The sequence below is a fragment of the Crocodylus siamensis genome, chromosome 12, assembly GCF_052110815.1.
Source record: "Crocodylus siamensis isolate JL-2025a chromosome 12, ASM5211081v1, whole genome shotgun sequence".
Classification (NCBI taxonomy): Eukaryota; Metazoa; Chordata; order Crocodylia; family Crocodylidae; genus Crocodylus; species Crocodylus siamensis.
Window position 1 is genome coordinate 25,316,261 of NC_143406.1, and position 15,534 is coordinate 25,331,794.

Sequence of the window (15,534 nt, forward strand, 5' to 3'; positions counted from 1 at the left end):
ACTGACGCAAAGTACATATTTAATAGGTTGGCTTTTTCCTGGGTGTCAGTTGTCAGTTGCCCCATCTGGTTTACCAGGGGTCCAACGTTGCCCTTGCTTTTCCTGCAGCTCCCCACATATCTGAAAAAGGACTTTTTGTTGTCCTTGATGCTTGAAGCTAGTTGGAGTTCAGTTGCAGCCTTGGCTTTCCTGGTTTGCTCCCTGCAGGACCGGACCAGTGCAGAATAATCCTCCTTGGAGGTGAATCCCATCCTCCATCCTTTGTAGGCTTTCATTTTTAGCCATAGGAGGTCCGCTAGGTCCCTGGAGAGCCGGGGGGCTGCTGTGCCTTCTTGCTGCCTTTCCTCCGTGTTGGAATAGATTTAGCTTGTGCATTGAGGGTCACTTCCTTGAGAAGCAACCACTCTTCTTGAACTCCCCTCTCCCTGGGGTCATGGTCCCTAAGGGCCTGACCGACAAGCCTCTTGAGCTTGTCAAAGTCGGTTTTTCTGAAGTCAAGGACTTCTGTGTTGCTGACTGACTTGCCAGCTTTACGGCGGATGGTGAAGGTGATCAGCTCGTGGTCGCTGTCACCCAGCTTCCCATCGATCACTAGGTCGCCGATTAGGTTGTCCCCCATAGCCAGTACCAGGTTGAGCAGTGCTTTGCCTCTCGTTGGCCCACAGACTTCTTGAGTCAGGTAGAGGTCATCCACGCATGAGAGAAAGCTTTGCGACCGCTCAGATTTTGCTGAGTGATCTTCCCACGAGATGTCCGGGTAATTGAAGTCACCCATGACAACCGAGGTCCTGGAGCAAGCGGCCTCAGTCAGTTCCCGGGCGAACTCCTGGTCAAGCTCGGGACTTTGAGTGGGAGGTCTGTAGTAGACCCCCACCGTTGTGTCCCCTGTGCTGTATTCCCCACAAATTTTTACCCAGAGGGTCTCTAGCTGTCCACGCTGGTCGCCAACATCAGCTTGCAGGGACATGTAGCTGTCCTTCACATAGAGAGCTACACCCCCACCCCTTTTCTCAACACGATCCCTCCTGTACAGGATATAGCCCTCTATACCCATGGTCCAGTCATGGGTGGAGTCCCACCAGGTCTCCGTTATCCCAATGACATCATAATTCTTAGCACTGAGCAGGAGGATGAGCTCCTCCTGCTTGTTGCCCAGGCTCCTGGCATTAGTGTACAGGCAGGCAAGTGTGCCCTTGGGGACTCTTGCCTTGCCCACAGATTGTGCCAGGGCTGGGGCAGGGGTGGGCTCCCTTAAGTGCCTTGGTCTGCTGGCTTTGCAAGGGTTGCTCAGCGGGCCAGCAGTGGCAGTAGTCCCCCCATCCCGCAGTGGGCTTAGTTTAAAGCCCGGTGGAGCAGGTCAGCCAGCCTGGCTGAGAAGAGCCTCCTCCCCAGGGGGGAGAGGTGAAGGCCATCTCTTCCCAGCAGCTCACTGCCTCTCTCGCCAAAGAGCGGGCTGTGGTCATGGAAGCCAAAGCCTTCCTGATGACACCAGCTCCGCAGTCTTTGGTTCACTACAAGGATCCTCCTCTCCCTCCTCAGCCCATAGCCCGAGACTGGGAGGATCAACAAAAACACCACCTGAGCTCCCAGACCCCTAAGGCCCGCTCCCAAATCCCTGTAGCGCCTCATGACCTGGCTGGGGGTGCTCCAAGCCGTGTCATTGGTGCCCATGTGAATAAGGAGCATGGGATAGTGGTCTGTGGGCCGGAGGAGCTCTGGGATCCTCTCCGCAATGTCTCGGATGCAGGCCCCCAGCTTCCTTGGCTGGTCTGTCTGCTAGAAAAGTATGCCCTGCCCCCTCCCTTTCCCAGCCTAAACTTCCTATGTCTTCCTGAGTCCCCTGTCCAGGTTCTTTAGTAACTCCATTGTTCAAACCCCATCTTAGCAAAGTGGACTTGTTTCTATAGGCTTCAGCCATCCCATTGTTCTCAGGAACTCCCATCAAAACTTAATAAATGTCCATCATTCCTGGTCTTATGAGATATGATGTAGCCTGACAGTTGATGGCTGACACTACATCAGCTGAGTCATTCAGTGAGACAGCCATGTCCTACCTCCACTTGGAATCTGTAAATTGTACATTGATATCCCAAGCATCACTTTCATGGGCAGCCTCTTTGTGTGACATGTAGTAGATCGGGGGTGAGGGCACACAGCACAGTGGCAGACGGGGTAGGAAGCAAAGCAGCAAAGCAGGTACAGAGCACAAGGAAGAAGAAATCAGAACAGTGGGTCAGGAACAGAGTATGAGAGAGCAGAAAGCAGAGCAGCAGATTGGGCAGGGGAAGGGGTTTGTAGTGGCCTGGGGATGGTTCATGGCTAATTTGTGGCATGCCTGCCAAAAAGGCTGCCCCTCCCCCCACACGCACACACATACTACGCTAGGATATTAGTAGAAAGCAGCTACAACAAATAAGATGTAAATCCAATCAAAGAGAATTAATTTTATAATGTCATTGTATATTAATGTGAAATATGTAGTGGCCTGTATCCATCAGGACTCAGCACTCAGTTGACTAGGAGCTGAGTTTAGATAAAGTGCATTGCTGGGTCAGGGCCAGAGAGAGCACTCAGCAGCTTGCAAAATAGAGTCACTGAAGAAGATAGCTCACAGGCAGAGTCCGGAAAAATATAAGAGAACACAAGAAAACATCTTTAAAAGGGCATTCAGTTGCTTACAGAACTCCGGCTCTGTCTCTCCATTATTGCAGTCAACTAAAGGGTCATTGTTAAAGTGCCATGCCATTTTGATGTGCCGAGTGGGAGGGAGGGGGAAGGTGAGTTGGCAGTGCGCCCAAACCCCACTAACGTTTTGGATCATGCCTCTGTTTCCTAGAGCCATGGAGGCACCAAATTTCTGGACTCAGTCTGCCCTTTGGATTCTGTCTCTATGGCATAAAGAGGGATGGAAGGTCTGGGCAGCCTCCACTCCTCCATATTCCTGTCTAGGTATATGCATCGAAGGTCTGGGTGACCTCTCAGACATACATCATGATCCAGAAGGATCAAAGGTTGCTAAATCATCTATGTTTCCTTACCTGTAAAATAAGGATGATAATACCTTCCTCAGGGATATTGGGAGGATTAATTTGTTCATTCTTGGACAGCACACTGGGGCCTTGGATGCCAAATGTGAGTAATTCTTACCATTGTCAGTTTTCATTACTACTTTCTCTCTTTCTTCTTCTCTACTTCCAGATAAACCCTCTGTCCTATGGCAGCGTGGTGCAGACATACAGGCTCCCAACCTACAGCTGTTACCCTAAGGATTCCTGGGGGTCTCTCTGCAAAAAGTTGTTCCTGGGAGAGCTAATCTACCCTTGGAAGCACAAAGGGGAGAAGCAGGACTAAACAGAAGGAAAGAAGCCGGCTGGGAAAGATGCAGCCAAAACGAGCATTTAATTCCGCAGCTCCTGGGCCAAAGATAGCATGGGGCCAGCAGCTGCCAGATCCTTGCTTCAGTCCTGAGTGGGAAGAGCTGAACTGTTAAAGAGGAAGTATTTTGTGTGTTCTCCTTCAAATTTTCTCTTCCTATATGGTCTCGTTGGGCACCTATACATGTGCCTGATGCCTGCTCTGACACGTTCTAGTGAGTTCATTCTATTTAGTTCATTTTAATCACGTCTGCTGGAGCGTTCTAATTAGAATGCTTCAGCAACCTCACCATCTTGTATATTCAGTGTCCTTGCATTTCAGACTGGCAGCAGGGGCGCTTTAACTAAGGCTCATTGAACAAGCTTTAGTTAAAGCACCCCCACTATCATTTTGAAGTACAGACACTGAATATATGAGATGCTGCAGGTGTTTTAATTAGAGTGGCTCCTGAGAACCACTCTAATTAAAATGCACCTCTTCACCCCCTGAGCATATGTAAAGATGCCCATAGAATTGATTTGGTTTCCAGGCTGTTAGTGGAGTGTTATTCTACCCTAGATCCTGAGGTGCCTGCCTGGTGGTGCAGGGGTAAAGGACTGTTTTTAAAGCCAAGACTAAAGCCATCAGTGCCTCATAGAACCAGCATACAGTGTAGTCCAGGAAGTAAGTCCTAAATGGCTTGATGTTCTGTGTGTCTTTCTGTATGAGTTCTTAGGGCCATATGGATGCAGTAAGCTGGTGAGTGAAAAGATTCCTGTCCCAGGGGGACAAAAATGGAAGCACCAGAGCAGCCTCCTGCAGTGCGACCTGAGGCAGGGCTGAACCGCCCAAAGAAAGAAATAGAAAGCCCTGAAAAGAAGGTACACTTACCATCCCTAGGAGAATTGGAGCCACACCAAGAAGGGCTGCTAGTGCGGTTCATCAGCCACTTTTATTGCCAGCTGAGAACGGCACCAGTGGATGATGTCAGCAAAAACCACTGCCTGGCAGATTTAAAAGCCAGCGATGGGAAAATGGAGACAGTGGCAGCAATGCTGAAGCCAGAGGGCAAAGCTGCTCCCCGAGCTGCGACTCCACAGGGTTGGCAGCTCGGAAGGAGGCTGGACAGAGACCTGCAGCAGGGATTTCAACCACATTAGAAGAATTACACACCCTGTTTGGCAGGGTAGCCAGGCCAAAGTGGGACGGCGTTGAGGGTTCTCATGGACCACACACGCCAGACCCATGAGTGGGGTGGGCAGAATCCCTGTACCCTAATTATTCTTCTGTTCTCTTTTTTTTAAAATTACTTTATTTCAGGGGGCACATGGAGCCCGGACTGGGGGGGAGGTAACCCCAAGTAACCCCGGGCCACAAGAGAGGACCGAGACAGCACAGTAAAAGCCTCAAAAGGGAGAACAGGTGCAGAGATAAGGACAATCCCCCACCTTGTCATCATCAGGGTTGAAAGGTCATCGAACCAACTTCCAAGCAAAGTGATGCTGGCTGCTATCTTGGGGGCCTTTAAGACAAGGCTAGATGAACACCTTGCTGGGGTCGTTTGACCCCAGTACTCTTTCCTGCCATGGCAGGAGGTCGGACTCGATCTGCTCAGGTCCCTTCCAACCCTACAAACTATGAAACTATGAGGGATGAGCAAGGAGAGAAGAGAGCAGACAAGAATATTAAAAAGGGATGGGCCAGCGACCCATCATCCAGTGGTCCTCAAGGCTGGCACATGGCTGGGGTTAGGGGAGGTGGAGCCCCAGGAACGCCCACAAAGGGCAACACCTGGTCTGTGAGAAGCCCGAAGGAGGAACCCCACCACTGAAGAAAAGACCAAGTTATGGCAGGCAAGTGTCGGAGTCTCCCTTGGGGTTGAATGCAACCCAACACACAGGGCCTGGGGGCATACCCTGCAGTTGGAACCAGGTGTGCATTCGAAGGTTGCTAGAGAGTGCCTATACAAAACCAGGCGGGTGCAATTCCTATAAGTTAAATCCTGCCCCATCTTCTTCAAAAAGTTTTGTTTGCAGGAACTGGCATGGGAGAGGAAGAGAGGAGTTGTGGTATCCAGACTGCAAACTCTGCCCCTGCGTTCCTCTGCAGCTGGGTGTAGGGAGACAGGACTGGGGTAAATAGGATCTAGTTGGAATACTTCCATATATCCCTTCTAGCCACTGTCGCACATAAGAGCAGAGCCTAGTAGGGAGAGACTATGTTGCAGCTTCAGGGCTTCAGTGGTTGTCCAAATGCAGCACAACTGGCACTCCATAGGGCAGTGAGGGGAGAATCCATATATTCCACACATTGTCTAATCTGGTTACTTGGAGAGAGGAAGAATTGACCTGTTGTATGCATAATGTTTTGAGATTTTAAACTCTTTTTACCCACACATACATGAGTATGAAATCCTCTCAGAGTACAGCCTTCACCCCTTTGTCCGCAGGCATGATCTGAAAAAAATGAATCTGTTTACAGGGGCATTTGGTTAAGACCTTCCCAAAAGCAGTCCTTAGTAGGCAAGAGTGAATGTTGGTGGAGATGTACATGGCCATCTAGGTTTTTGTAAGGGCAAAGTGCATGGAAGTTACCTCAGAGCTGACAATAAGTTTGCGGGGCTAGAGCTACCAAAAGAACATTTTCTGCTTTTTTTGAGCCAGAAAATGATGTTATTGAAAGAGACTATCTTGGAAAAACCAACCTGATATCACTACATATTTTGAATGAAATGTTGATTTGTAGGTGGCTACAGGCAGCATCAAGTTCTGAGTTTGTCTTTGATGTTCCGTATGTAAAATACCAGTATTGGCTTCAGCATTTGGACTGTTGTGGAACATTGCGAGTATACCATGTAAAAACAATTCTTTTCCTATTGGCCTCATTAAGACTAGATTGTGACTCCTTACAATAGCGAATGCTTAATCTCCATCAAGACTTCTCTTGTAAGCTGTTCACAGTCAGTCCGTCTGTGATAGAATAGCCCTTTCAAATTTCCCTTCTTTCCTTCAAGCCAGATTTTAATCCTTTACTCATCTTAAGAAGAACCTTTCTTTACATTTATTAAGCCCTACTGAAAACACTTGGATCACACCACTGTCCTTGGATTGAAGTAGAAGCATTCGATATATGAGCCTGGATCAGATGAGTGGTCTACCTTGTCCCATATAGCATCTCTGACACTGGCAAGTGGTATATCCTTCAAAGAAGGTTCATAAAACTCTGCAGTAAACCATTTTTGGGACAACCTACCACCAAGGAAAGTTTCTTTCTCTACCTTATTATCTTCAATGGCAGGCATCAGAGTAGAATATGAAGACAGTGAGGTTGTCCGAGTGACCTAGCCACTGGAATTTTTCTTCTAAAAATTCTGCAATGAAAACTGGAAAAGAATTTGGCTTGCTCTTAAGTGTGTACCTTGGTGCTAGCTGTGGTAAAGTTCTACTGTACAGATGGGACTCTGGATGTACATAGAAAGAAGATGCTTTGAGAAGGAAGAATAGTTTTTTCACTGTTACTGTCACCAGTGCTTCATATCTTCAGTGCTTCCAGCTTTTCACAAGGTTGGATCCTGTTAGTTTGATGTGATTCTTTCCTGAAACCAGGAAAAAAAAGTTTGGCCTCCAGTCTCTTAGTTCTTTAGCTTAGAGCACCAGTCTCAACCTTACAGCCTACCCGCCAAATCTGGCCCATGGAGCCATGTGACATGGCCTGCAGGGCTTATAGAGGCCCTGAAAATTCAGGAGTGGGGCCCACTGCCAAAATCCTGGACTTGGAACCCGGTTAGCAATGCTCAACAGTGACAGGGGTGAGCGATGGTTGCATTAACTCCCACAGCCACTGCCATTTGCCACCATCACTTCCAGACCCAGCCTACATGGAGCCCAGGGGCTGAATCCAGAAGGGTGTTTGACACTTCTAGCTTAGTGGGGAAGAGGTGCTCTAGATAAAGGATAATGTAGTCCTGCAAACAAATACTTTTAAACTAGCTGTGAAGAAACTTAGGCTGAAAATCGAAGAAGGCTCCAAACTAAGAGCAGTGAGATTCTGGAAGAACCTTCCAGTCAGAGTAGTCAAGGGAAAAAAACAACTTCCAAGATGGGGCTTGAAAAGGTACACAATGTGGTACCTGCAGTGTGGTGCCAGCAATAGCACCAAACAGCGTGGTGACTGCAATAGCAAGAGGCTAGACTTGATGAGCCAAGGAGGTCCATTCCAGTGCTACGCTCCTGTATTCTTTCGAAGGACTATCTTTCTACTGTGGTGTGTGTGATACCGGTAGATATGGCCCCAATGCCTATATCAGTTTCTTGAATGTTGTGAGGTGTTTTGTCCTGCCAAGACAATGTCTACTAATGGCTTTTTCAAACATTCTTTCTGTGAGGCAAAGCAGCTTATTCAGGACAGTTGGAATCACAGCTGCATATTTGGATTGAGCAAGTCTTTCACCCCAAGGGATATCACAGCGCCATTAAACTCAACAAACATGACCTTTGTATTGGGAAAGTGCCAAGTTTATTAGATGCTCCAGCATTAAATTAGCTCTCTCAAGACTCTGACATTGATTTAAGAATTGTAAAGTACCAGTAAAACTGACATGTGGCCTCCTGAACAACCTAAAAAACTGAACTTCCTGGGGCACAGAGTCACCCTGTTTTGAGTGCACAACATAGATATGAAAACCACTTCTGGTCACTCACTGCCCTGCCAGAACTATTTTTACTGAGCTCCAGATTGCTACTGATACTCCAGCTTCTCTGTATCATTGATAGGAGCTTGTTTTCTTTCTGCCACCCCATGGTTGGTTACCTCTGTCTTTTAAAAAGGCTTCAGTGTATGAAGGTCATTTGTTAAATCTTTTCTGGGTATGGGCAGAGAGCCACTGGAACAGAGCAATATCTGCCCAGGTCAGGAAATCTCAAGTCAATTTCAGTCATGCTAGCTAGGAGCCATCTTCTACAGTGAGATCAGCATCTTCTTCCATCTTAAAACAGGCTGTGTCCAATACTAATATTTCTTTGCAAAGGGTGAAGAGCTCCATGTACTGTAGTGCTGACTTAAGAAGACAGTGCCTATTCAGAGCTTGACCTGGGAATTTGAACCTTTTGTCCCTTCTCTTCCCCACCCCACCTGGTTCTGTAACAGGATGACAAACACTGACTGAAGCACATCACTGAAGAACTATGATCTTGTATATGTGCTCTTTATTAATAGATTTCCTCTTCTTTATCTCTTCCACTTTAAAGTGCCAGTCCATATATTACACATGATCTGGTTCTTCATGTTTGGTGTGATTTAAAAAAAAACCCTACACTGCACATAAATACATGCTGTGCTGACATCCTTATCTGGTGATTTTGCTATTGATAAAAACTCTCCTCCCATGACTCAAACACCATGATGTTGTAGAAAGGAAATAGTTCTGTAATTAAACTGCAAAAAAGGCTCAGCTTGTGGGTTTGGGGTTTTCCCTAACGCAGTCCTGCAGTTGGACTTAAGCCTTGTTACACAGGTATATGCACAGCTGTTATCATACATACCTGCATACACAGACACTTTCTACAATCTGGAGACCAAGATCCGAAGAGTGATACAGTATACGAAAAGCTCTCGCTGCATGTTGCATCACTTCCAGTGAAGGTAATGCAGATTGCAGTTATCAGCACTCATCTGCCCTCCTCCCCTCTCCATAAACATTTCACATGCAAGGACCACTTTGTTAAAACTGATGTATGATTATAGTGTACAGGGCAGTTACATAGATGTTGCAGCTACACAGCTGCATAGTTATTGTAATTAGTTAGTAGATAGAAATAGGTAGTGTACTAAAGTGAAATACCCTGCAAGTCTCACACTTTCAGAAACAGGATGTCAGACATCTCTCAAAGAAAGCATCCAGCTTACTGATAGATCTCAGCTGGAGACCCCCTACTGCTCCAAACCACCTGGTGGGCTAGGTTACTCAGAGCTTCCTGAGGATCAGTTGGCTAATGAAATCAGCTCTGAGGTAGACTAGGACAACACAGGGAGCTCTGTTCTGCCTTCATGACATCAAAAACACTGTAAAACAGTGGGGTTGTATGGCATGTAAATTGGCCCAGATACTGATTCCCACTTCAATGTGTATTGAAGGGTGGAATTTTTGAAGTATCTGGGTGGTAAATTAGAGAAGCTTGCAGTGGTTTCATAGATTTCATAGACATTAGGGCTGAAAGGGACCTTGGAAGATCATCAAGTCCTGCTCCAGGGGCAGGAAGTCAGCAGGGATCATAAGATCCCAGCAAGATAAACATCCAATTGTCTCTTGAAGGCGTTCGAAGTAGGTGCTTGAACCACCTCCAGCAGCAGTCTATTCCAAACCTTGGGGGCTTGGACAGTAAAGAAGTTCTTCCTTATGTCTAGCCTGAAACAGTCATGGAGGAGTTTATGACCGTTCGACCTCATCGTCCCTTGGTGCACTCTGGTGAACGGACGTTCCTCCAGATCCTGGTGAGCACCCCGATAAACTTATAGGTGGCCATGAGATCACCCCTGAGCCTGCGCTTTTCCAGGCTGAAGAGTCCCATGGCTCTCAGCCTGTCATCATAAGGTCTGTCTTCCTGACCTTTGATCATGCCTGTGGCTCTCCTCTGCACTCTCTCAAGCTTCTCCACATCCTTTTTGAATTGTGGAGCCCAAAACTGGATGCAGTACTCCAGCTGCGGCCTCACCAAGGCCAAGTACAGCGGGAGAATGATTTCCTGGGATTTACTTGAGAAGCATCTATGGATGCAAGCCAGCGTTTTGTTCACTTTACTAGCTGTAGCATCACATTGAAGGTTCATGTTCATCTTGTGGTCAATCATGACCCCCAAGTCCTTTTCGCCTGTAGTGCTAGCCAACGTAGCACTGTCGAGTCTATAAGGATACTGCAGGTTTTTCTTCCTAAAGTGGAGAACCTTGCATTTTTCGATGTTAAACACCATCGGGTTCATGGTCCAACTGCATCAGTGTAGCCGTCTTTGTTCAAATCCTATCCAAGACATATAGCTTTGAGGTAAAATGGAGCTTAAAGCAGGAACTGTTTGGATGACATCACAATGATGCCACTGTAGTGTAAGTGTGAGGTTTGCATGAGGGTGGCTACAGCAGTGAGTTATGTAGATGTCAATGTCTCTAACGTGGGCCTTAGAAACCCCAGGGGAGGGGCTTCCCCTTCACCTGTACTTGCAGAATCCAGGCTTCACAAAGGAGTTGTGACATTTTCCTTTGGTTTCTAGATGTGTTCTCCAGCGGCGTGGGAAGGCTCCAGAAGGCTCTGCTGCCCTGATTTAGACAGCAAGCTGCTTTCCCTATGCTTCATAGTTACACTGCTGAGATGCCACCTTCCTACTTGAATATCTTGAAAATCCTGTACAGTGCTATTGATTTCATCTTCTCTGTGTTTAGACATAGAGATAAGAGCATCTTGTTACGTTAAACTGGAGATGGGCTAAGAACAGCACCTCTAATCAGAGCCTTTCTATTTCTTTTCCTCTCAAATCTCTCATGATTTTGGGTTTGATCAGATCCCAACCTGGAAACAGCCAGTCTCTGGATCATGTAAGAGAGTGACAGATGGCGCAAATCTTGCAACAAAGAACTAAACTTATGTTTTATTAAGAGACTTCTAAGGCCCCCATCACTATTGCATCTGGGTGCATATTTCCACCATTATACATTGCACTGTCAGAGGAGCAGCTTGCAGGTGTGCAGTGCTCTGGATCTGCATCCTGATACAGCCTTGAACCTGGTCTCCAAGGCTTCCACTACATCCAGGTTCTAATTCTGAACAAGAAGTCCTTAGAATGCTGCTGCTTTTCAGAAGGGCAGCCAAATGAATGGTCAAGAGAGAGTATGTGATTACAGCCATTGAAAACTACAAAGGGTAACTTCTTTCATTGTCAATGGGGTGAAGATGTCTTTCGAAAAGTAAGCCTTCTATTAGGAAGCCTGAACATATATAATCCCTAGCCAGCAAGTTCCCTGTCCCCACCCCCAACTCAGTGCCTGAAGATGCATCTGAGTGTTGGGAAGGATCTTGTGTAGTTTTGTAATGTGCTGTGGGAAATCTGGTATTATGGAAATATGTGAAGATTTCACAACAGCTGTGCTACAAAAGCCTCCAACTTTAAACTTTCCTTTAAGTTATGATACCAGAAAAGGGTTGCACAACCATTTGGAGAAAATAAGACTGTGTGTTGGGGGAAGACGAGAGGGAGAGAGAGAGAAAGAGATGTAGGGCTAATTAAAAAGTGGTGGTAGATTTTGCATTTCATTAACATCTGCTATCTAACTGCTATGTGGGAACAAAATGTTCCCATATAAATGAGACTGGTGTTTGTTCTAAAACACCTTAGTTATGCCATTTAAAGATAAAACTTGTTTCCCACCATAGCCCCATTTTAAAAAGCAACCTGGCTTAACGGGTCAGTGCTTGGCCTAATAAATATAACTGACTTGTACTCCCTGTAAGAAAGTTCATCATAACCATAATGCCTGCTCTGGTGGGGAGGATCCCAGCTGGACTTGCTGTGCTGCCACAGGTACAAGTTGGGTCGAGAGACAGGCTTCAGGGTAGCACTGCATTGCCCAACATTTTGTGTTTGCATTTTATGAGTTAATAACGGGGACCTTTGTGCTCTTGGCAGCCATTTTTTAATTGCCTATTTTAGTCAGAATGTAAACCTCTTTTAATGATGTGAGAATAAAGCTATTTTTCGCAAAAGTACGTGCTTGCTTTTTTTTATAACTTGCCTGATGGCAGCTGACATTCCTGATCATCATGTTGCATTGGGCATGGGGAAGTCACCAGCCTCTAGGCTCTGCATCAGCAAGCATGCAGAGGAAGACACATGAGAAAGGAGTTGGAGTCTGCTCCCTCCACTCTCATTAGGTTAGGAGTGGGCTACTGTGCTTCTTCCAGTGCATCAGCAACCTCTTCCATGTAGTGCTGCATCTAGGGAGGAAAAATGTCCAGCACACCTACAGCCTAGGAAATGACCTGCTGGGTGGCACGGAAGTGGAAAGGGATCTTGGAGTCCTAGTGGACTCCAAGATGAACATGAGTTGGCAGTGTGACGAAACCATCAGAAAAGCCAATGGCACTTTATCGTGCATCAGCAGATGCATGACAAATAGGTCCAAGGAGGTGATACTTCCCCTCTATCGGGCGCTGGTCAGACCGCAGCTGGAGTACTGCGTGCAATTCTGGGTGCCGCACTTCACGAAGGATGCGGATAATCTGGAGAGGGTCCAGAGAAGGGCCACTCGTATGGTTAAGGGACTGCAGGCCAAGCCCTACGAGGAGAGACTAGAGAAACTGGACCTTTTCAGCCTCCGCAAGAGAAGGTTGAGAGGCGACCTGGTGGCTGCCTATAAGTTCATCAGGGGGGCACAGAAGGGAAATGGTGAGAATTTATTCACCAAGGCCCCCCCGGGGGTTACAAGAAATAATGGCCACAAGCTAGAAGAGAGCAGATTTAGATTGGATATTAGGAGGAACTTCTTCACAGTTCGAGTGGCCAAGGTCTGGAACGGGCTCCCAAGGGAGGTGGTGCTCTCCCCTACCCTGGGGGTCTTCAAGCGAAGGCTAGATGTGTATCTAGCTGGGGTAATGTAGGCCCAGCACTCTTTCCTGCTTATGCAGGGGGTCGGACTCGATGATCTATTGAGGTCCCTTCCGAACCTAGCATCTATGAATCTATGAATTCACCAAGGCCCACGTTTTGAGCTTCTTACTTTGGTTTAGGCTTTGCTCTACAAGTAGTTCCAGCAACTCCAAAGACTGTGTATGTAGTAAGATGCTACCAACACATGCAAAGAAATCAGCCCAATTCTCTGTGTACAACTGAAGGACAGTCCAAGGTCCTGGAGAATGGAGTGGAGTTTAAGCAGAATCTTATCTCCAGGCCTTGCTTTTCTTTGTAGTCAATGGCAAAATCCCCACCCATCTTCAGGGGCCAGGGGTGGGTGCTAATACACTGTGTTCCTTTGAATATTCTTGATCAGGATTCAGCACTTGTGGGAGAAGATCCTGTTTCCTGTGTCTTGTTGCTTTCTCTTCCTCTTCAGTGTTTGAGAGCTGTAGAAACCTGAATTCTTGTTTTCCTGCTCATTTGAATCACATGTGCACAGTGGTTTGCTTCCCTTTGGCCTCGACTGCCAAAGCCATCTGCATTCTCTTGACCTTAGTGCACCATCCTCATTGATGATGCTAGAAAGACTTGACACTGCTCAGGCAGTTGTTTGAGAGTGAAGAGAGGAGACTGACCATTCAACTAATGCCACTACAGTTTTATTGCTAGGACCCCCTTTAAACAAACATAGCCATTGGTTATCTTTTAAATGTCATGTCTGCCCTCCCTAATGGGATCTATCACCTGCAGAGAGCTACTAAAGGGTTATCTGGATGATCTGAGGATGGATTTCACCTGATCCTGGTGGGAACCCAGTCAGTGGGACTGGCAGGGGCTCAGGACCAGGCCCTGAATTTCTTGTGTCTGTGGCATCATGCAATGGGAATTCCACTGTAATCTCTCATGGTTTCAGGCCCACTTACTGTCAAGTGAAATGATCTGAATGGACTGATGTGACACTTCATTGGTAGAGCCTCTCTACTGGGATTGCACTTGTACTTTTATGTAACTTTGAGGCTGCTGTTCCTTTTGCTGCACTGAGCTTCTAAAATAACTGAATTGTTCTGGGCTAGATTGTCTGCTGGTACCAAATCTATACAGTGGAGCTGTGCTGATTTACATCAAGTCAAAATGGGCACCTTTCTACTGCTCTTTCACCTACCTATCAAAGAAAAGGGGGTGGCTTGAGTTCCCCACTCAAGCTATCTTCTCACAAGATGGAATTGCAGCTTGAGGTAAGGATGTTTGAGACCAAAGTGGAATTAAAACACGGCAGTCAGGAGAAAAGCTCCACCCCTGCCTGGATCTCACCAGGATATAGTGTGAATGTGACTGAGTTTAACAAAGAGAATTCACTCTCTGATTTCTCTTCGGCCCGTCTCCCGCCTTCCTCACCCATCACGTTTCAGCAAGCGTTTAACTGCAGTCTTTAATCTACAATCCCACAGGTCCCTAGAGAAGGTTATTGGCAACAGTGGGGAGGGAAAAAATAGTAACAACCAATGCCAGATGAATGCAGCAGGACATCTGCTAGTGAATTTTTCTCTTGCAGTTCCAGCGATGAGCTGGGGATGTTGAGGGAGCAGGGCTGGATTATGACTATATTTGTTTGCTGCCACTCTGAGAACACAATTGCTAGTTTGTGGAGCTCCCACCTGCACAGAGGGTGCTCAGCAGCAGGGGCAGCTGGCTGGCTTTTGCCTGTCTCCTTTGAGGTGAAATGCACATTATGGCCACCAGCCAAATCCACCCTCTTCTCTCTGACTTCTTTCCTAAAGGCAGGTTTCTCTTCTATGAACCCCAAAACTGCTTCATATAAAGGAAGGCTGTGGTAAAAAAAACCTTGCCCAAACAGGCTCAGCCATGGGAGCTGGCAGGCCCGTGGAGTAAACCCATGGAGTACTGCTTTGAAAAGCAAGGGCAACATTGGAACCCTGCTAAACCAGAAGGGACAACGGACGATCAACGCCCAGGAAAAAGCCAACCTATTAAATGGGTACTTTGCGTCGGTTTTTCTTCAGTCCCACGGGACGCCCCAGTCCATTACGGGACAGGGAGGTCCAGGTGAGGGTGATTCCCTGCCCTCCATCAATGTTGACCTCATGAAGGAACATCTTGAGAAGCTGGACACCTTTAAGTTAGCCAGCCCTGACAATCTACACCCCAGGGTACTCAAGGAGCTGGCGAGCATCATAGCCCAGCCCCTGGCACGGATCTTCGAGAACTCCTGGTGCTCTGGTATAGTGCCTGAAGACTGGAAAAAGGCCAATGTGTTGCCTATCTTCAAGAAAGGGAGGAAAGTAGATCCAACAAACTACAGGCCCATCAGCCTGACCTCTATCCCGGGGAAGGTCTTAGAAAAGATTATTAAAGTGGCCATTCTCAACAGACTGGCCAACAGCAACATCCTGAGGGATAGCCAGCATGGGTTTGTTGCAGGTAGGTCTTGCTTGACCAATTTTATTTCCTTTTACAACCAGGTGACCTATTACCTGGACAAGGGAGATGAGATTGATGTCACATA

General features: G+C 47.0%; 1 protein-coding gene across 5 annotated transcripts in view; it reads left to right on the top strand.

Annotated features, from left to right (window-relative positions):
• Positions 1–12,421, top strand: part of PIGQ (phosphatidylinositol glycan anchor biosynthesis class Q) — a 66,056-nt gene extending 53,635 nt beyond the window's left edge. For 3 of the 5 annotated variants that reach the window (XM_090023808.1, XM_090023806.1, XM_090023807.1), the window contains one exon: positions 3,199–12,420. In XM_090023808.1, the coding sequence (XP_089879934.1) occupies positions 3,199–3,351 (153 nt within the window). In that variant the 3' untranslated portion in view covers positions 3,352–12,420. Of the gene's footprint in view, positions 1–3,198 lie in introns of all 5 variants that reach the window. The other 2 variants (XR_016438675.1, XM_090023809.1) reach the window with 2 other exon arrangements.
• The last annotated feature ends 3,113 nt before the right edge of the window (positions 12,422–15,534 follow it).